Consider the following 21,552-nt stretch of genomic DNA (forward strand, 5'->3'; position numbering starts at 1 on the left):
TGTCTAAACAGTTAGTGGTGAGTGCCGAGCCTGGAGGATTCTTCAGGCTGAGTCTGGGCTGCTGGGTCTCAGCCAGCTTCTAGGTTCCCCAGGCAGGGCCAGGGGGTCCCTGGGAAGCCAGTGAGAGCCAGAGAATGGCCAGGCAAAGGGAGGTGGGAGGGTGGCTGCTGCTGTGCCTGGTGCTCTGGCGCCCCCTCATGGACACTGTCCTCCTCACACTCCTAGGAGAACAGGAGGGCCCACTTTTATTTTTTAAAAATCTGATTGCTTGGGGCTTAAAAAATATGGCTCCAGACAAGGTAAAAGGCCAACTGGTTGCTTTGGGGCGCCCAATGGACAGCATTTAATGTCAGCAGCTCTTGATGACACCTTATTAAGCACAGGCACCCACTGCTCAGCAGGTACCCAGTGCCCACACTCTGAAATACTTCACTCCATTCTCCCATGTCTCACCGTCTACACTATCATTATCCTCTTAAAATCTAGGAAAACGGAGACCCAGGAGATAAAAATTTTAAAAACTCAACTCAGGGTACACAGCCAGAGTGGTGGCATTAGAATTCAGCCCTGGCCTCACCCCTCTCTATAAGGCTCAGTAATTGTATCTTCTGTTCCGTGCTGGCCCCGTCATTCCAGACACTTCCAGGTTCCATGCTTAATAGCTGACACATCGTCCTCTCGGAACCTGTTTCCTTACCTGTAAAGTGAGATGGGCTTTTGCAATGTTGACAGAAAATCCCAGAACCTCAAGCCCAGGTACACGAGTCGGGGACCATAAATATAGGGGAAATGGAGACCCACCTTAGAGTGGTCACCCTTGAACCACATGCATAAAAAGCACCCATGGGCCCTGTTTTTTGATTCATAAACAGTAACACGTGCTCTGGATTTTTTTAAATATAATTTTATTGATTTCAGAGAGGAAGAGAGAGGGAGAGATAGAAATATCAATGATGAGAATCATTCATCATCTGCCTCCTGCATGCCCTGCACTGGGGATTGGAGCTCACTACTGGGGCATGTGCCCTGACCAGGAATTGAACCCTGACCTCCTGGTTCATAGGTTGACGCTCACCACTGAGCAATGCTGGCTGGGCACATGTGCCCTGGATTTTGAGCCCATTTTGAAGTGTTCGTTACTTGCAACTTTAATGTTCGCACACACTTGAACAATTACTGTTTGCCAGGCAGCCCTGTGTGCTTTAGAAACATGACCCTTATCCTCACACCCTTAAACAGTATGATGCCCATTGTACAGATGAGGAAAGTAAAGCTCACAGATGCAGTAAGGGCCCAAGGTCACAACTAGAAAGTGGCAAAGCTGGGATTTGAATCCAGGCCATCTGGCTCTCAGTCCATGCTCTTAACCATTATGCTTTACTGTCTCATATTTTAAGTGAAAAATGCTTGGTTTTTATCTATATATTACCAAAAGTTGTGTCAGAAATCATTGTAATGAACTCTTTGGCCAGACCATGTTTTAAAACAAACGTCTGCTTTTGCTCATCTAGAGTTGAAGTTTCCATTACATCATTGATTGTCAAATAAATACAGAGCTGACATATTCATGTATAAATGTCTATGTGAAAATGGTTACAGCATCCAAAAATATACAGATGCCTTCTTTCATGAGCTGATCTCTTCAGAACACTGGTCTCGGTGCAGCCTGCCCCATGAGCCTGACACCCCGCCCCCACCAGCCCCAGCCAAGCTAGCGGCTCCTCCGTTGGTCCCTCCACAATGTGCCTGCCAGCGGTGCCATCTACCCTGGGGCAGTGACTATGCCAGGGCAGTCTTCCCCGAGCCGCACCTTCTCCGGGCCAGGACTGTCTACCCTAAATCCTGACCCTGCCATCACTCGCTGACACGTGCCTGAGCTTCAGCTTCCCTCTGTAAAATGGAGGTGACCACAGCACCAGCACCCATGACCACTGGGGGGTTAAGTGCATCCCACTTTACAAATGTGGGATGACGGGGCAGGAGCCATCACTGGATGAGACCCAGGTGAGTGGACTCCCTGGAGAAAGATCCCTCTTCATCTCCAATAATGCAACCCACCATTGCAGGGTTAGAGCTCACGCGCCAAACAAGGAACAGAGGACCAGGTCTGCAAAAGACGCGGCCCACGCCCGAGTGTCCGCCTGAGCAAGATGAAAGAAGAGGAACCGGAAATGCTCACCCACCAAACAAGAGGACAAAACGCTGTTTAAAATGTTCCTAAAAGTTATCAAAGAAGAAATGGGCTTTGAACACAAGTGAGTCAGAGGAAATGGATCTAGCTGCTCTCATCTCTCCATTTCCCTGAAAGGTGTAGCCGGAGAGCTTTCAGCAGCTGGAAATTGTTGCTCGAAGATACTTTTGATTCAGCAATGACCGCACTGTGGCCCCAAGTCTTCCTGTTTGTTTTTAGAAAGATCAAAACCCGACTTTTCACTTCTTCATGACTGTCTTCATTTTTACTGAGTGGTTATTTTTAAACATTATATGTGCTAATAAGTTTATTAGAATAAAATGTTTAAATATACTTCTAAATTCCTATTTTGCTTGAGGCTTTATATTACTAAGTGCATTTTAAACATAAAATATTTTACTTCACTGATTTTTAATTTTTTGAATTCTAGCTTTTTAAAACAAAATTATACTGAAATTGGTATTCCAGCATCAGACAAATCAATGGCATAATAATGGCATTGTTCACTTTCTCCAGTACTGCTGTTCTAGTGCTTTCTACCATTCAAACCTCACAACGTAGGGTGATGAACCCTACGACCTTCAGTTTACTGATCATACACTCAGAGAGGTCGAATGTTTTCCCCAAGGCCACACAGCACGTGGGCGGTTCCTAGGAGAGACCCATCCACAGACTTCCGGCTCCTCTGCCTTACCTACTTCGCTGTATGGCCCGAGGGATATCCATGGCCCTGAACACTAAATGCCACCAGCCTCACCTCACTGCCAGGTCCACCTTCCTAGGCACTTCACCACCAGCAGCTCATTTACCCTAACACAACCAGTGCCATCCCTGTTACCGACTAGTAAACGGAGGCACAGAAAGACTGGGTGAATCCGGCCAGTCCAACTGCAAAACCCTATCTCCTGCCCGACCGCACAGCTGCTGGGGACCAGCTGAGGCTGCTCAAGCTCACCCACCTTACAAAGACCTCCACACACACGGGGTCCTGCTGAACTGGCACCAGGGCCAGCGAGACACCGGCTCTATCATCCCCAAGAGCAGCTGAGGAACCCGGGGCCCGAAAGTGAGAGCCTAAGTGGCAGATGCGGGTCAGACACCCAGCAGAAGCCTCCACGTATCCAAACACTCGGCTTTATTATTTCAGTGAGCCCCAAAAGCACACTCCCGGGACCTGTCTGGGCGGAGGCCCAGAGGCAACCAGAACAGGCGGCTCCTTCCTCGGGGCAGGGGGGCCCCTCCACCCCGGGCACGGAGGAGAGCTCGAGGGAAGTTCAAGCAGACAGTGATGGGAGGCACAGGCGGGGGCGACACTCCTCTGTGGGTGCGCAGGAGGCGGCGCGGGCTCACTTGAGGCGGTAGAGGACCTTGCGCTGCATGCGGTGCTGGATCTCGCCGCGCCGCAGCATGAGCTGCAGGACCTTGTGGATGGCGTGCTCTGGGTATTTCTGCGGACACAAGGCCAGATGCAGAGTCTGCTTCCCGAGGAGACCCCGGGCACCCACCAACCTGCCCCCTGGGCCCTGCAGAGCCCCAAGAGAGCCCGTGTCCCCTGCTCACTGGGAATTTCCATCACACCCCCTCTGATCACAGAAGGGTTCACACTTCCTGAGCGCCTAGCACGCACCAGGGCTGTTCCGTCTTCACAAACTCTTCCCATCGCCACCACAGCTATGCAGCCGGCACTACAACCTTCCCCTCTTTACAGGGGAGGAAACTGAGGCACAGAGCTGTCACACAGCAAGTAAGTGGTAGAGCTGGGACTTAAATGACGTCCGTCTGACTCTAGAACCCCAGCTCTTCACGTCCGCAAGCCTCTCTAAGCCTCGGTGTGCTCACCCACAGAGCGGACGTCACCCTGCCTCCTGCAGAAACTGCTCTAAGGGTCAGAACGAGGGGAGCGGAGACCGGAGCTGGCACTGTTCCTGTAAAGATGGTGGCCGGTTCTCCGTAACATCTGGTAAGCCAGCTCCTCTACGGGGTCAAGAGCACTGTCCCCAGTGAGCTGGGAGGCCCACCCTCCTGGCTCTGCCGTCCTCACCCCACAAAAGCCGGGCAATGGCGGGAAGTAGACAGCAAGGGCCTGGGGAAGGCTGGGTGTGGTTCCACCAGGACCCCAGCCGCTGTCCTCTTCCCCTAATGAAATAGAGAAACAGCCCAGTCCCAAGGGGAGGAAAGATGGGAACAGGTCTGGGACCAGGACCAGCTGCCCCACAGCTTGTCTGCTGGGCAATAGGGCTCCGGTGTTGTGGGCGGGAACTGGGCCATGGCAGCCATGAGGAGACCCTTGCACCCTCCCCACCCCGCCCGGCCCCAGGGAAGGCCCACCTGCTTGGTGAAGTCCTGGATGATGCTGTGCTCCGACACCTGGGAGCCGATGGCAAAGCGGCGCTTGAGCTGCTTCTCGATGCGGCTCAGCATCTCCTGGTCCTCCTGGCTGGTGAAGCCCTCCACGCCTGTGGGCACGAGAAGGGAGACGGGTGGGGACGGGTGCCGGGATCTCAGTCGGCCCACAGTGGGAGGCTTGGAGATGGAGCCTCCATCCCAAGAAGAGTGGCTGGAGCCAGACCCAGAAGAGAAAATTATGGGAAGAGGAACAGAGTGTGCCAGGGAAGTGAGGGCCGACTGAGGAGACGAATGGGGACCTGAAGTCAGGGGACGGGGCTACCGTGTGGGGAGGGGTGCTTCAGGCAGAGGCAAGGGCAGGTACAAAGGTGTGAGGTAGGAACACATGTGACTGCTTCAAAACCCAGTGCGGGGGCCAGAGTGGTACCCAGGACCAGGTCCTACGGGCCCTGTGGGCCTCGGCACAGGTTTTGTTGTGATGCTGGTGAGAGCAGCTGCCGCTGGAGGCCTCTGAGGACAGACAGGAGCTGACTCTGTGAGAAAGTGAGTGTCAGTGCCCTCCTCTCCAAGACGAGAAGGACGAAGTGGCCAGCTGGCTTCCAGGGGCCAGCTGTAAGTAAGACAAGGGGTGCTGACTACAGTTCTTGGCCAATGAGAAAACGGCACCCATTCCTAACGAACTGGCTCAGAGGACTGTGCTCAAGGGTCTGGAGGGAAGCAGCTCTTGCCATCCGGGAGGAAATGGTTGGAGGAGAAACAGCAAGGAAGCAGATGCAGGGAAGCAACCACACGGCGGCCTCCGCGTGCCACCCAGCCCTCCGAGTCCTGAGCCCGCAGCCCCGCCGGCTCACCTGACAGGGTGCCCGACAAGGCGGCGTCCAGCGTGGACACCTGGAAGAGCCTCAGGGCCTCCTCCACGTCGGCCTCCGTGGCGAAGGGCTGCAGCCTCATCTTGCTGAGGGCCTCGGCGATGCGCACAATGGCCTCCAGCTGCCTGTGTGGGGGCAACGGGACACCGGGGGGCCTGAGCCCATCTTCCCTCCCCGGCCCTTCCTGGCATCAGGCAGCACCTGCCCACGGTGGTGAGACCACAGGGAGACCGCTGGGTGTCCCCTGCCCTGTCCTCCTCTCCTCCTCAGTAATGGAACATTTATTCCGCCACTTGACACCCAACTACAAGACATTTCCCAGCCTCTCCAGCATCTAGGTGTGTGTAAGGTGTGGCCAATGAGTCATAAGTCCAAACACTTTGTGGGAATTTTTACGTGTCCTTAGCCCTGACCAGTGTGGCTCAGTTGGTTGCCAACTGAGAGGGAGACGGCTGTTTACACTCCAAAAGGAGCCCCCACTCGCCTTCCCTAGGGCCTGCGCTGTGTGGCTAGCGATGGCCCGGCCCCGATGGCCCGGCATGCCCTGCTCTACAGTGAGGCCCGCGCGCCCAGCCCTGCCCGCCGGCTCACCGCACAGTGATGGGGATGCTAGAGCGGCGCTCGCTGTCCCTCTCGTGCTGACGGGCCCCGCTGCGCATGAGGATGTACCGGTTCTTCAGCTTCTCCGCAGCCTCCGCTGACAGCCGCGGGCCACACTTCCTGTGGGAGGGTAAGGAGCGGCTGCCATGAGGCCGGGAAGGAAACGTGGGGCACCCTCCCTGCCCTCAGCTGGCTTACAATCACGTGCTCACCCCCAACGGGCTGGGAGCATCATTTAGAAGAGATTTAAGTAAAATCTGGGCTCTGGACAGGTGCCTGAGATCAACAGCAGGAGAGAAAAACCGGTGCCTTTGTCAGAAAACAGGCAGAGGGAAGCCAGGCCCATCACAGGGGGTGAAGGCTGCCCTCCTTGCTGCTGGGTGACATGTGACTTAAGTCATGAAGCAAAGGTTGCCTCACCCACAGAACAGAACGACGGCACCACCATGCAGCACAGGGCCCACGGGACTGCGGGCTCACAGCAGGCCTCGACCCACACTTCCCCACCAGCCAACACAACTGAGGATGTGATGCGCGATGACGCCCCAAGAGGCTTCGCAGTGACTGCTGTCCAGGGACAGGGAGCATGTCAGACTCTCCCAGGAGGGAGAGTGATCAGGTAGATCCTGATCAGGTAGGTCCTATCCCCTCCCACACACCACACAGGTCGACTGACAGTCACTGATCACGTAATCCAACCCCCATCCTGAGGATGAGGAGACCAAAGCTGAATGGAAGGCCCTAGGGAAGGCTGTGAGGAGCTCAGGACCGTGATAAAGACCCAGAAATCACTGGGCACTACACCACCCATCACCCCAGAGGGGGTGGTGAGTTAAGGGACCCCCCCCCCCGACTTTGGAGGGGGCACTCAAAGAGTCCTCCACTCTCAGGTTTTAGCTCCAACAAGACACAACCAAGGTGTATGTCAAGAACCTTGGCAGCCCTGGCTGGTTTTGCTCAGTGGATAGAGCATCAGCCCGCAGACTGAAAGGTCCCGGGTTCAATTCCGGTGAAGGGCACATGTTGGGGTGCGGGCTCGATCCCTAGTAGGGGGCTTGCAGGAGGCAGCCAATCAATGATTCTCTCTCATCATTAATGTTTCTCTCTCCCCCTCTCCCTTCCTCTCTAAAACCAATAAAAATATATTTAAAAACAAATAAACAAAAAAACACCTTGGCACAGTGGCTAAAAGCACAGCCTCTGGAGCCCGGTACTTGGGCTCAAATCCTGGCTCCATTACACCTACCTGTGACCTTGGACAAGTTATTTAACCTTTGTCTGTCAGCTTCCCTATCTATAAAATAGAACAATAATACACCAGTTTCTTAGGTTTTAGGGAAGAGCTAAATTTCACTTGTCCATAAATACTGAGAGTAATGCCAGGCACAGAACAAGTACCCTACGCATGATTACTATTACTGACAATCTGTGAGAATAACAATAAAGTTGCAAGTGCCATTTACTGAGTGGTTACTTGGTGCAAGGCTGTGCCAAGCACTTACTCATCATCTTGTGCAATCCTTACAAAAACCCCAGGGAACACCAACCCAGGAAAGCAAGGCTCAGAGGGCAAATGACTTGCCCAAGGTCACACAGTGGGGGGTCTACAATGACACACTGCCCTGCCTCCCTGAGTGTCAGCTGAGGGGGGTGTCCTTGACCTAATCCTACGCCCTCATTTTGGAGACGGGGAAACCGAGGCTGACAGCCGAGTGACCTGTGTAAGGTCAGACAGGAGTGGAGCCTATTCATGGAACTAGAACCCCAAAGGACAGCATCATCTCAGGCGTCCTTCATGAGGAGCAGGCCCAGGGAGCAGGGCTCTCCCCCGCCCAGGGAGCCGGAGCCCCAGCCCACGGGCCAGCATCCAGGACTCACGCTCGGCAGTAGGCGATGAACTTCTTCAGCTTGGTCAGGTCCACCTCCCCCTCCACCGCCTGGGTCTGTGTCAGCGCACTCACGTGCAGAGTGATGACGTGTTTGGCCAGCATCTAGGGCAGAGGGGACCCTGGGTCAGCTGGCAGGCCCTCCTAAGCCTGGCTCCCCACCGAGGCCCAGCAGGCAGGGAGGGAGCTTGTAGAACAGAACCAATGGGGAAGGGGAGGCCTCCTCCTCCTCTGGGCTGTCAGCTGCTAAGACAAAAGCCGGAGCTGCCACGGCCTCCTCTGCCACCAGAGGGAGCAGCTGCTCCCCCAAGGAGAGAGCAGAGCAGCAGAGACAGGAGCCCTGGGGACACCAGTGGAGCCTCAAACCTCTGGGCTTGTCCATCCCATAAGACACCAAGTTCCTTTCAGAAATTTACAAACCAGAACTGGGTGGGGTTCTATCACTTGTACCCAAATATCAACTCCCCATTTCACATGCAAGGGTCTGGGCCAGGGGGAGAGATTTACCCCCAATCACTCACAGGGGAGACAGAACTCTGCACCCTGGTTCAGTGCTCTCTGCAGCCCCCATCTGCCGCCTCCTGGGCAACCCACCACGGGCGCTACCCGATGATCAGGACTCATGCCAAGCCCCTTGTTCGCCCTCCCCCAGAACCATGGGCCTGGCTGGAGCCGAGCCCCATGCACCCTGCGGCCCTGACTCACCACGTCCCTCTCCTCGTTGTGCTCGTCCTTGACGATGAAGATCATGTCGAAGCGGGACAAGATGGTAGGCATGAAATCGATGTTGTCCTCCCCCTTCGTCTCATCCCAGCGGCCGAACACCGAGTTGGCAGCAGCCAGGACGGAGCAGCGGGAGTTGAGGGTGGTGGTGATCCCAGCCTGAGGAGTGAGGGAACAGATGACAGATCAGAGATGAGGACCCGGACACGTATGCGCACAAGATGCTAGGCCTGCTGCTGCCGCCGACAGAGGCCTGGGCAGGCAGGGCCTGGCACAGCGCTCAGAGCACCCTGGGCTCGGCCGAACCAAGCCGGACCTCAGCCGGCTGGGCTTGCCGGGGAGGACCACCCACCTTGGCGATAGAGATGGTCTGCTGCTCCATGGCCTCGTGGATTGCCACGCGGTCGTCTTCTCGCATCTGCGTGGGGAGAGAAGCGTCCATCAGGCCAGGCGAGGGTGGGGCAGTGCCAGCAGGAGAGCTCAGCACGACCACTCCTGGTCCCAGCTTCGTGCCAGGCCAACGGCAGGAATAGGTCACCTCTCATCCTGGTGACAACTGTGTGCGCTTGGCTGTCCTCTCCCCGCTCTCTAGATGTGGAAACTGAGGCTGGGAGAAGTCAAGCTACTTCCCAGTTACCCTATAGTGACAGGCAGGGGACTGAATACAAGTCCCAGGCATAGAGGGCCCCACCCCCTGCCCTGAGACCACTAGGTGCCACCACCTCACCCTGTCAACCTCACCTTGTCAAACTCATCGATGCAGACAACCCCGCCATCAGCCAGGACCATGGCTCCGCCCTCCATGATGAAGTTCCGGGACGAGGGGTCCCTCATCACCGAGGCTGTCAGGCCTGCCGCGCTGCTGCCTTTCCCAGATGTATACACCTGGGGAGGAAATGGGAAGAGGTGTCAGGGCCCAACACAGCTTCATGCTGACCTCCCAAGTGAAGGGGACCAGAAAGCTGTGACTCAGCCAAGGTCACACAGCACAGCTGGCCACAGGGCACAGACAGAACTCAGGGAGCCTCCTGCTGGATGAGGAGGTCACCCCGGCCCATCTGGCCTAGAGGTTCGCCCCCACTGGGTGGTTCACATCCATTACACTCTGAGCCTGCCTCAGCCCCGAGCCTCAGCTGAGCCCACCATGATGGCCCCAGGAGCCAGCCCTTAGGGCCTGGCTTATCACAGAGGAGCAAAGTGAGGCCCAGAGGAGAGGAGTGGCCTCAGAGCTGGGACAGACTCCTGACTCCGGGAAAAAGCTTCCCCAACCAGAGCCCCATGTCATCTCTGTACAGACCTGCAGCCACATGCTGTCACTGAGCCCTGGCAGGGTGGCAAGTCCAAACTGAGAAGAGTGTAAGTGTAGGATTTCAAACTTAGTGCTAAGAAGGGAATGCAAAGTATCTCCTGACTATTTTCTTACATTAAGCTACACGCTGAAATACTGTAAATATGTTGGGCTAAACAGATTATTAGGTTTAATTTCACCTGTTTTTCTTTTTCCACTTTTTTAACGTGGCTACTAGAATATCTAGCATCACACACGTGGCTCACATGTGCAGTTCACACACATTCCTATTGGACAGCCCTGGCACGAGCACTGGTTGCACACACTTCCTATCTATCCAGAGACCACCCCTCCCACCTGTACAACCCGTCCCACTGAACACGGCAGGCATCCTCGCCCCACTCTGATCCCCAGACACGCTCATCACTGCAGAGACCCCGGCTGACCAGGCACCTGTGTTCAAATCCCTGTGCTAGCACTTACTACCAGCAAGACACGTAGCTATTCTGTACCCGTTTCCTCACCCGCAGGACGGGCCCACACACCTACTGCAGAGTCGAGGTGCACGTTAAGAGTAAACAGGTGTAGGGCACTTGAAGCAGTGCCTGGCCCTCAAGGTTAGCCATGACTGTTATCGGTGTTATGATTTAGTGGGCGGGTAAACTGAGGCTCAGGGAACAGAGGTGACTTGCTCAAGGCCCACACCCAATGACTGGCCAGGCTGAAACCCAAACCCCATCCTGCCTCTCATCCGGTGCTCTGCCCGCTACCCCAAAACTACACCCACCTGTTGATTTCCTTCCCTCTCCTCCTGTACCACCTGACCACAACCAAGGGGAATGAGGAAGAGATTCTGAGCGATCCCGCCCACCAAGAGGATCGGGGGACCTGGGGGCCCTGCCCTGCAGCCTTCCTCCCTGCTGGGCAGCCACGGAGAGCAGCTCATCGGTACTCACCCCAATGGGGGAGCACTTCTCCACAAACTTCAGCAGCTGGGACTTGGCCGTCCCCGGGTCCCCCAGCATCAGCAGGTTGATGTCTCCTCGGCGAGTAAGTCCATCAGGGAGCCTAGGAGAGGACACACAGGTGGGCAAGGCAAGAATCCCCCGAGTCCTGGGGCTCAGGCTGGTCACAATGGCTGCTGGCAGTCAGCCCCCCGACCCATCACGAGCTTCAGATCAAGTGGGGAGTCAGGGGCTCTGGGCTGAGACCACGTTCATAGCCCCATGGTAACTTGCCTCCCGGGGGGGAAGGGGAGCATCAAAGGAAATTGGCACTTGGGGCTGGGCTGGGGCACACAGTGAGCATCTGATAACCATCCTCGCAGCTGGAAAGAGGGAAAGCAGGGGAGCTGCCAGTGGGCTGTGCGTGGTAGTGGAATGGGAATCATGTGGGCAGGCTCCTGGCCCAACATGTGCCTGTGAGCAAGTTCCCTTAGGTCTTTATGCTTCACCTGCCTCATCTATAAAATGGGTGAGGCCCTGACCGGTTTGGCTCAGTGGACAGAGCGTCGGCCTGCGGACTGAAAGGTCCCAAATTCGATTCCGGTCAAGGGCATGTACCTTGGTTGTGGGCACATCCCCAGTAGGGGGTGTGCAGGAGGCAGCTGATTGATGTTTCTCTCTCATCGATGTTTCTAACTCTATCCCTCTCCCTTCCTCTCTGTAAAAAATCAATAAAATATATTTTTAAAAATAAAATAAATAAAATGGGTGTGAACGTAGCTTTCTCACAGGGTTATGGTGAAGACTGGCTGGGTTTCAGACACATTAAAGCGCTTAGAAAAAGGCCTAGCAGACAGTAAAAATTCAGTAAATGGTACTGCTAGTCATATTAATTTCTAAGTCTCTATTACTTTATAATTTCAAAGACATACGACTTCCTGTGTTGGGTTTTTCACTTGTCGTCCGTGTGAAAGCGTGGGTTGAGGCGGGGTCTCTTGCCCAAGGTCACACAGTAAATAGGCAGCACGGCAGAGACTGCAAGCCCAGAGCTCTCCCCACTGTGCCCGCCAGGTCCCCCACAGCCCACCCCCTAGCCAGGCTGGGCATGGCGTCTCCCTGGAGAGATGATGGATCCGTCCCCAGCCAGCTGACAAGGAGCCTGTGGCGCAGGCAGGGCTGAGTCAGGGAAAACGAAAAGAGCATTCATGTCCTGACCACCTGGCAGCTGTTCTCCCGTGAGCCGAGTCACCGTGCCCTCCCCAGGCCCGGGGAGCCCAGCCCCCCACCTTTTCCGGGAACCCCCAAAGAGCAGGCAGGCGATGGCCTTCTTCATGTCCGTGCCCCCGAAGATGGAGGGGGCGATGCTCTTGGAGATGACCTCGTAGACATTGGGGAGGGCAGCCAGCCGCCGGAACTCCTCCTCTTCCTGCGGGGTCACGGCCCCAGCAAAGCTGCGGCCTGGGGGGATGGGAAGGGGGAGGGAGGGTGCATGAGAGCTGTGTGAGGGAGAACCTGGTGCTCGCTCAGGGCGTCTCAGGGGGAGGGGAGGGGCAGTGCAAGCGTCAGAAAAAAGAACTCCATTCCCCCTCAGGAGTGGGCTTGCGAGTTCCAGGGACCAGTGAGTGAGGGGAAGAGTGGGGGGAGTCAGAGGAGCCAGGGGGTCAGATCGTGGAGGCCCCTGTGGACTCCTGGGAAGTCTTCCGTCTGGCAGAGAGGGGTGGGATGCTCTCAGCCAAGGAATGACGTGGTGCCTGTGGTTATGACAGCACCACTTACCCTGACCGCTGTGTGGAACAGTGCAGGGGCGAGCACAGGGAGGAGGCCCAACAGTAATTCAGGAAGACAACGTGGGCTCAGCCAGGGCACAGCACAGCCTTTTGGCAGGGCCAGGCCAGGGCCCCAAAGCCAACTCACCAGAGCCATCTGTGTCCACCTGGATGCCCAGGACACGGATGTAGGAGCTCCGGATGCCCACGCCCACCCTGTCTCGGCCCTTGTTGGAAGTCAGGCCAAACTTCTTAATGGAGTAGATGCCCATGATGGTGACCCTGTTCCCGGGGACGACCTTGTCACACAGGTACCTGAGAGGTCGATGGGGAGGAAGGGGGAAAGCAGGTGAGAGCTGGGTGGAGACAGAGTCCTGACTCCACCCACCCGGTCACGCAGTTCACCTTAGCATTTCTACCAGAGGCCTTACAAGCTGCTCCAGACCTGTCCATCCCACGGCCCAGAAAACGGGTCTCTCCCCCTCCTCATTCACCCCGCTTGCATAACTCAGTTACTTGGAGGACAATGCTGATAATCGTTGGTGACGTGCCCCTTCCACTGCCTTCACAAGCTCATTTGTTATGCTGCTCAGGGTCAGAGGGGAGCCCACCCCGAACCCTCAGAAGCCCCATCTCAAAACATATGATTGTCTAACCACTATGCTGTACACCTGAAACGAATACAAAATAATATTGAGATTGGGAGCAATGGGAGAGGTTGGTGGTGTGGAGGGATTAAGCAAAATAGAGCTCATGGTCTGCCCTAGCTGGTTTGGCTCAGTGGGTAGAGTATCTGTCTGGGGACTGAAGGGTCCCTGGTTCGATTCCTGTCTGGGTTGCGGGCTCGGTCCCTAGTAAGGGGCATGCAAAAGGCAGCCAATCAATGATTCTCTCTCATCATTGATGTTTCTATCTCTCTCTCCCTTTCTCTCTGCAATCAATAAGAAAATATATATTAAAAAAAAAGAACTCATGGTCATGGACAACAGTGTGGTGATTGCGGGGGAGAGGGGGTGGGTGGAGGTGGAAGAGGGTATGAGGGGAATAAATGGTGATGGGGAAAAAATAAAACAGAAAACAATGATAATATTGAACATAAACTGTAATTGAAAAATACAATTTAAAAAATAAAAATAATGGGGGGCAGGAACCAGCCAGGAGAGGTCAATGGGGGAAAATGGAGACATATGTAATACTTTCAACAATAAAGAATTTAAAAACCCAAAAAAGTAAAGATAAAATAAAAAGGCCCTCCACCCCCAATCTCTCTGCTGTCAGCCTCGTCGCAGGGTGCCCCTTAGCCACCTCAGGGGAGCCTCCCCCGCCCTCCCAGCCTCCCTGCGAGGACTACTCCCATTCCTGCCCCTTCCTGGCTCCAGGAGTTCAGCCAAGTCCTTTTTCCTCTGAGCTTTCATTTCCTCTTTTGAAAAACAAGATGTTGAAACAAGGGAGTCTTAGGCAGGGAGGAAACACTGGGTCGTGTATCCACACACTGCCACTCAGAGGCCATGTGATGGCGAAGAAGTCACTGCAAGTCTCTGAGCCTGTCACAGCCTCTGAGGACTACCACTGTCACTGTTAATGTTTCAGCAGAGGATTGTGACTCCTCCCTTATGTCCCACTTAGGCTTTGTGGATCAGACTGCTGGGACAAAACCTTATAATGAACACTTAGCCTGTACACGAAACTGTGCTCAGCGTCTGACATGCATTTTCCAGTTTAAATCTCACAGCAGTCCGATGAGAGATTAAGGACTGTCAAAATTGATCCCCATTTTACTGATAAAGAAACTGAGGCTTAGCAAGTTCATGCAACTTGCTTAAGAGTCTGACTTCTACAGGTTCTACTGCCACTGGAGAAGCTAAAGAGCCCTGGCCAGTGTGGCTCAGTTGGTGGGCATTGTCCCATGCACCAAAGGTTGCCGGTTCGATTCCTGGTCAGGGCATATGCCCAGGTTGTGGATTCCATCCCTGGTCATTGATGTTTCTCTCTCCCTCTCCCTCTAAAAATCAACTAAAAATCTTTAAAAAAAAAAAAATGAAGCAAATGAAACCTGTAAGTCTGCTCCCCAGAAAAATGTACATGCACAGAACATTAGTGCGGCCAGGGTGTGCAAGCCCAGTTAAGGACCCTCGTCACCACCTCCAAGCCTTCTGCCCACGTTACTGTAAGGGGACTAGGCCCAGTTTGGCACCCTCTCCCTCTTTCCAATCACTCAACAAAATCCAAGGAAGAATCTGACCAGCAAGGCGGGGGCAGGGGCAGGTGTCAGGCAGGGATGAGGCCCTCCCCGCTGCTGGTTATCTAGCTCTGCCACCTGGAGCCTCCCAGTTCTAAGAGGGCTGGACAGAGTCGCCCAGGAAGAACACAGGCTCAAAGCTCCTCCACAGAGTCAGTGACATGTCCTCAATCAGCAAAATGGGGGCGGACATGCCCCTGCAGGTGATGGGAAGTACCAGGCACAGAGCAAGTGTCCCCTAACCAGCCATCCTCTCCTCCCCCACCACCGCGCTGGTTGGTCCACACCCAGCACCAGTTTAGGGACACAGCCAGGGACACCCGACCGCGTGGGTGCCCGCCACCAGCCTGCCTCACCTGTCGCAGTAGAGCTGCATGTGTCTGGGCATCTCGCCGTGAGGCACTGCGTCAGGCAGCTCCTGCAGCTTCAGAGTCTGGAAGTCCACGCACTTGCACTTGTCGGGCATGATGAAATACGGGTCCAGCGGGCACCTGGGGCGCCCGGCCTGATCCCTGTATGGGGAAGAAAAAAGTCACCAGAGCCACCCTGAGAACCCAGAGCCCATCCCAGGAGACAGCAGCAAATTAAGGATAAGCTGGGAAAAGACCCTAAAAGGTAGCTCTGGGGAACCACACACCAGATTAAGAATGGGGAGACCTACTCTGGGCCAGGCTCTTCCATGAACTTGCTGGGAGGCAGGCAAGTCACATTCCCAGTCCCCTCACAGGGTCTCAAGTGTCCCCACAGGTAGAGAGGGTCCAGACTGCCAATGACCTGACTAATCCCCCAATCAAATCCCAGGATCCCTAAGGGCTGGGCACCTGGAGACCATTCCCAGTTCTAGGCCTCTATATACCCCTATATATTGAAATCATTACTTAACTACTATAGCAATATCGTAGCAAAACACCTACTATGTGCCAGGCACTATTCTAGGTGCCGGGGACACAGCAGTGGACAAAAAGCCCCTTGCCCTTATGGAGCTAAGGTTCTAGTGAGGGGAGACTGGAAAACACCCGGCAAATAACTACGTAACATAGTGACAAGCAGCTCTGTGCCTCTCCCACTGGGCGCCCCCTGCCCCAGCCCCACCTGCTACAGTATCCTCATCCTTCACATCTCCTCACATCACCTCCTCACATCTCCCCATCCCCTCCTCACGTGTTGCACTTCCTGGGCAGGGCGTAGCCCTCCAGGCCGGGGCGCATGGCGATGTTGGTGAGGGTGTTGCGGCAGCTGCGGCACTGGATGGAGATGCGGGTGGCCTTGGCGCGGACTCCTGACGCTGAGATGATGATGCCAGGGATCTTCACCAGGTGTGACATCATGTCTGACTGTAACAGAGCCACGGGAGGATGGTGGGTTAAAGCGAGACAGGTACACCTGAGATTATGCATGCAAGTCTTTTTTTAATGCATACTGGAATACTTAGGGATAAAGTGCCATGTCTGTAACTTACTTTAAAAATACTTTGAGGAGGGGAGATGAGAGAAAAAGCAAAGGAGGCAAAATGTTAACAGCCATTAAATCTAGGTGAAGGTATAGATTCATTACACTATTCCCTACCTCTTTGTAATGTTTTAGAATAAAAAGCCAAAAATAATAAGTTTTTTCCCCCATTCCCAGTAGTTTTTCCGGGACAGATAGGCAGGCTAGAGGTTCATGCTGATGCCCTTCCCCCAAAGCCTGCAGGGAGGGGAGAAACACAGAAAGGAGGCCAGACCCCTCTAGTAACTGAGGCCAGAGCCACAAGTGCCTGCCATGGCCCAGGGGTCACTGGAACTGTTGAAGCCACCACAGAGCATGGTTTCTGGAAGTCAACCGACAAATCCTGGCACTCCGGAATGTCAGAGTCGGAAAGGACTGGGGTTGCCTTAGCCCCGCCTCTGAGGCATCCCTGACAAGTGATCTTCCCTGAGCGGGCTCCGCCCCTTGTTAGGAAACCCATCACCCGAAGCAGGAACACATTTCCTGTGTTTGCCAGTGAGTCCGAGGCGGAAGGCTGACCCTGGGTGGAGCGGAGGCTGGCCTCTGGTGAAACAGCTGCCCCGCAGAGCAAGTCTAACTCCACTTCCACAGACGGCCAAACGCGTGGAACCCAGTTTGGTCCCATCACGGTCCTGGAGACCCTCCCTGCTGCTGGGAACAGAGATGAAGCCACTCGTTCCGTAGCCTCCAGAGTCCACACTCTGGCTTCTGGAGCGGACCTGCCATCGTGCGAGCCAAGGAAGGCTTCACGGGGACCCCAACAGAGGTCACGGGTGACATGTGGACCCCAACGTAGAGTTTGCCAAGCACAGGCATGTGCTTCATTCCATCTCATTCTTACATCGCCCTGTGACAGAACCAACGCCGTGACCACTTCTCCCTCACTGCTCTCCTGGCTCCCACTCCTGCCTACTCTGTAAATTCTCCTTCCGCACAGCAGCCAGAGGGGCCTTTTAAAAGTGCAATCAGCATGTTTTTCTATGTAACCCTCCACTGATTCCCTACTGGGATTCAAAATCCAAGCTCCTTCCTCCAGCCGAAAGGCCCGGCCTCCTGGCCCCTCCACCCCTCTCTTCCTTTCCTTTTCCCCAATCTTCACCTCCTGGGCTCTGGCTACACTCGCTCCTTTCTATTCCTGGAACCATGCCATGTCCCCACCTCAGGCCTTTGGACCTGCTTCTCTGTGAGCCCGAAGCGCTCGTCCCGCAGGCTGTGTCCCTCGGGCTGTGGCATCGCTCAGACTCGCTCCCCCAGCACTTCCTCGGAGGCCTCCCTCAGCCACTGTCATGCTGCCCGATTTCTTCTCTTCACGACTCATATCCCAGAACCTGTCATCTCCGTGCTCGCCTGCTTCTCTCTGTAAGCGCCATGGACAGAGGCCCGTCTGTCCACAGTGAGGGTCTAGCCCAGCACCGGGAGTGTAGCCGCACACTCAGTATTTGCTGAGTTAGACGGATAAACGACTAGAGGACAGGCAGGCTCTGCCCCTCTCCTGCTTCCTCATCCCTTCAGCCATGCTGGCAGGCTTTCAACATGGCCTTGCACATCGCATGCCTCCTCACCTGGTGGCACTAGCGCACACCACCCCCACCCACCCAGAGCTCTCCCCCAACGGTCAGTGTGCTGCTTGTTCCCATCCTCAGATCTCACTCAGATGACAGCTCCCCAAAGAAGCCCTCTCCATCCTTTCCAGAGAGGCTCCCCCTTGCTCGCCACCCTCCTCATTTCCTCACTGCACTTCCGATCACCTAAAACTGTCATGGTGCCGTTCACCAGTTCCTCAGTCTCCCCGGGGCAGTAATCAACTCGGCGAGGACCGGAGCGTGTCCTTTAATTCACCGTTGTTTCTCCAGGACCCAACGCAATGCTTTGCCCACAGGAGCAGCTCAGTCAGCACTTGTCCAATGAGTTAATCGGGCTCAGGATCACACGGCGGGCCCCCAGGTAGGGCAGCCTGCCTCCAAAGCCCCTCCGCACCGTGCAGCAGCCGCGGCCACCCTCCGCCCAACCTCTGGGCAAACCCACCTTCAGGCTACGAATGCTGGACGGGCTGGCGTCCGACTTGAGCATGACCTGGATGTCCTGGAGCACCTCCTCACCACTGGGCCGGGGCCGGGTCACCTCATCGGCCACCTCCTTGGCAGCTTCCTCCAGCTGGAGGAGGAGGAAGGGAACAGGCTGTCAGTGCCTGGAACAGGGCAGCCCTGGGGGTGCAGCACAGGGTCCCACTCACCAGCTGCAAATGCTCGGTCGGCTGCTTGTACAAGAAGTCGGCCAGGTCCTCATCAAAGCTGGCCAGGTCCTCCATCTCCACCTCGATCCAGTACTCCCCCAGGTTGTAATGCCGCTTGAGTTCATCCCTGCAGTGGGCAGGTGGCAGGTGAAGGTGGGTAAGGGTGCAGGGAAGAGGACATAGTGTGTCTGAGTGCACTGCACCCTGAATGTGCCCTCGCGGTCACCAACACTGCTCCACCACTGCTCTTCCCAGACACACATCGCATTCCGGGTGGTTTCCCGACTTGACCCTCAGAGGCCCCCGCTGCCAGCTGAGGCACCCTCCCAAGAGAGCTCCGTGGAAGCTGTTTCAACACTCACAGACAGGCCTCTGCACACACGTCAGTTTGGGCACCTCCCACGGCAAACCAGTCACTTCAGGACTCCCTGGAGCCTTTAACTCGCTCAGGAAACTAACAGGGTACACTCCTCAGAACTTGGAGACTATAGGCAGCACACACGTGTGTGTCCTGTCAACCACCAGACAGATCCTTCTTGCAGAGTATCCCCTGGGACGATTGTCCCAAAAAACACATTTGGGGACCACAGACCACAGAGCCTGCTCCCAGCCTCATCTCGGGCTTCATCCCCTTCTACCTTATGCCCAGAAGCCACAGAGCCCCTAACAGGCCACCCTGTACCTCGGCCCATGCAACTGCTGTGGAATGCCTCCCACCGTGAGCTCAGGGGTGACCTCAGGAAGCCTCGCCTAACTCTCTTTGCCTTCCTTCTTTGGGGTGACTCTCACCTTGTAATTATTTGTTGGTCTCTACGCCTCCCTACCACTGACCTTGAGGGCGAGCAGCATGAATCTTTTCCTATCTGTGTCCCAGTGTCCAGCACAGCGCCAGGCAAATAGATGGTCAGCGTCAGCTGGTACATGAATAAATGGAGGCAAGAATGGCTATGCCCATTTTGCGGATGAAGAAACTGAGGACCGGAGAGACTGTCCCTTGGAAGGCACCCTGCCGGAGCCTGGACCTGCAAACTCCTGTTCTCTGCATCTGAAGGACCTACAATGACTTGGTACGTCCTCACAGGTGGTACAAGGACCGGGAGCAGGGACCCTGCCCAGCTCCTTCAGGGCTGCAGCCCAGCACCTGGCACTGAGCCTGGCATGCAGCAGGTGCACCATCAATGAGGTTACATGACTGGAATGAATGAATGAATGAATGAATGAATGAGTGCATGAATGAAGTAAATCTTAACTCCCATCTTCACCTATTGCACCATTGAGAGCTTGAGTTTCTGAGGTTAAGTGGAAGGACAGTAAGAAGAAGACATAGGGACAAGATCTGGAAAAAGAACCAAAGGGCTCTAGCTGGTTTGGCTCAGTGGATAGAGCCTCGGCCTGCAGACTGAGGGGTCCCGGATTCGATTCCGGTCAGGGGCACATGCCCAGGCTGTGGGTTCGGTCCCCAGTTGGGGGTGTGCAGGAGGCAGCCCATCAGTGATTCTCTCTCTCATCATTGATGTTTATATCTTTCTATCCCTCTTCCTTCCTCTCTAAAATAAATTTAAAAAAACATTTAAAAAAAAAAAAAAAAAAAACAAGAACCAAAGGGCCCAGTGCCTCTAGCTGGGTAGTTGGTGGCCCACTCACAACAGGTGACTCCCGCAAACGTTAACTTCGGGTATGAAATATGCAAAACGGTATCCCCCCGGGTGCGGGGGTCGGATGAAGCACCGCTGGGGCCAAAATCCTTAGAACGGGACGGGCTCCTTGCCCTCTCGCCAGTCTCCCCACCGGTGCCCCTACTGTCCATGCCTCCGGGAGGCTGCGGGCCCAGGCCTCGGGCAGCCGGGTGTGGGTGCACCGCCCTCCCGCCCGCTGCGGCCCGCACCTGTATTTGAAGGTGAAGCCGGTGCGGTCGGTGCCCACGCGGTACTGCCGCAGGAACTCCTTGAAGCGCCGCTGCAGCTGCGACTTGCGGGCCTTGCCCTCATCGGCCGCAGGGTCCCCCCCGAAGCTGTCGCTGTAGAACACGCCGGGGTCGTCGAAGCCCGACATGCCTGCACCTGGCGCGGGGACAGGGCGCTGGAGCGGACTGGGGACAGCGCGCGGCCTCCCCGCGCCCCGACGGCAGGGGTCTCGGCTCCGAACGCGGGGCGGGGTGTCCCGGCTCCCACTCAGGGCGGTGCCGGGAGGGGGTAGGGGGGTGGACGGGCCCTGGTTCCCCGTCCCGGATCCCGACCCCAGTCCTCCCGGGGGAAACCACTGCCCACCCTCACTGCACTCGCCTGCGGACCCCCAGTGGGCCAGCTCCCGGGCCCCCACCCGCCAGGCCCACCGGCCTCACCTCTCCTTTCCTGCACCCCACGAATTCGGAGAGACAAGCACCCCCAAGCTCCGCCACAGAGTTTCGCGGGGAAAAACTAGACGCCGAGTTCGCACGCCGCGGCCGCTGCGTCCCCATTGGCTGGCCTGGGCTCCGCGGCCACCGATTGGACCGCTCTGCGCCCTCTAGCCCCGCCTCCCGGACCGGCATTCCTAGACGATTGGCTTCGGGGCTCATGACGTCAGGCTTCCGGGCCCTTTTCCGGGCTCCATTTTGTCGACCGGCAATTTGGCGCGAAATTTCTGACGCGGGGCGGGGGAATGGGCGGGACGAGCGGGAGTGGCGCCAAGATGGCGGAGGTGCTGTGCCGGGGGCTTCGTGTACTGTGTTCCTGCCTTCCTAAAAGTCTCTGAGGTCCTCGCCAGGCCGTGGGGCCAGGGTTTGGTAGCTGGTGCTGACAGATAACCCTTGAGTGCATCCTTGTCCTGGGACTGTGTCAGTGGTAGCTGTCACTCAACGGCACAGAGAAAAAAGAAAATTGAAAATAAATAAAAGTGCCCTAGCCGGTTGCGTCAGCCTGTGGACTAAAGGGTCCCAGGTTCCATTCTGGCCAAGGGCACATGCCCAGGTTGCAGGCTCCATCCCCGCCAGTAGGGGGC

General features: G+C 55.8%; 1 protein-coding gene across 1 annotated transcript; it reads right to left on the reverse strand.

Moving 5' to 3' along the window:
• Positions 1-1,737: 1,737 nt before the first annotated feature.
• Positions 1,738-21,036, reverse strand: MCM5 (minichromosome maintenance complex component 5). Its single transcript, XM_079775092.1, has 17 exons — positions 20,915-21,036; positions 20,459-20,633; positions 18,574-18,700; positions 18,366-18,494; positions 16,014-16,186; positions 15,209-15,364; positions 12,762-12,928; positions 12,134-12,305; positions 10,860-10,971; positions 9,357-9,500; positions 8,968-9,033; positions 8,598-8,774; positions 7,885-7,997; positions 5,998-6,126; positions 5,389-5,531; positions 4,520-4,647; positions 1,738-3,639 (listed from the first exon to the last, which is right to left on the reverse strand). Exons 2-17 carry the CDS (start codon positions 20,623-20,625, stop codon positions 3,538-3,540), a joined length of 2,205 nt encoding a protein of 734 aa, XP_079631218.1. The 5' UTR covers positions 20,626-20,633; positions 20,915-21,036; the 3' UTR covers positions 1,738-3,537.
• Between the last annotated feature and the right edge of the window lie 516 nt (positions 21,037-21,552).

Source organism: Cnephaeus nilssonii, assembly GCF_951640355.1.
Source record: "Cnephaeus nilssonii genome assembly, chromosome: 6".
Classification (NCBI taxonomy): Eukaryota; Metazoa; Chordata; class Mammalia; order Chiroptera; family Vespertilionidae; genus Cnephaeus; species Cnephaeus nilssonii.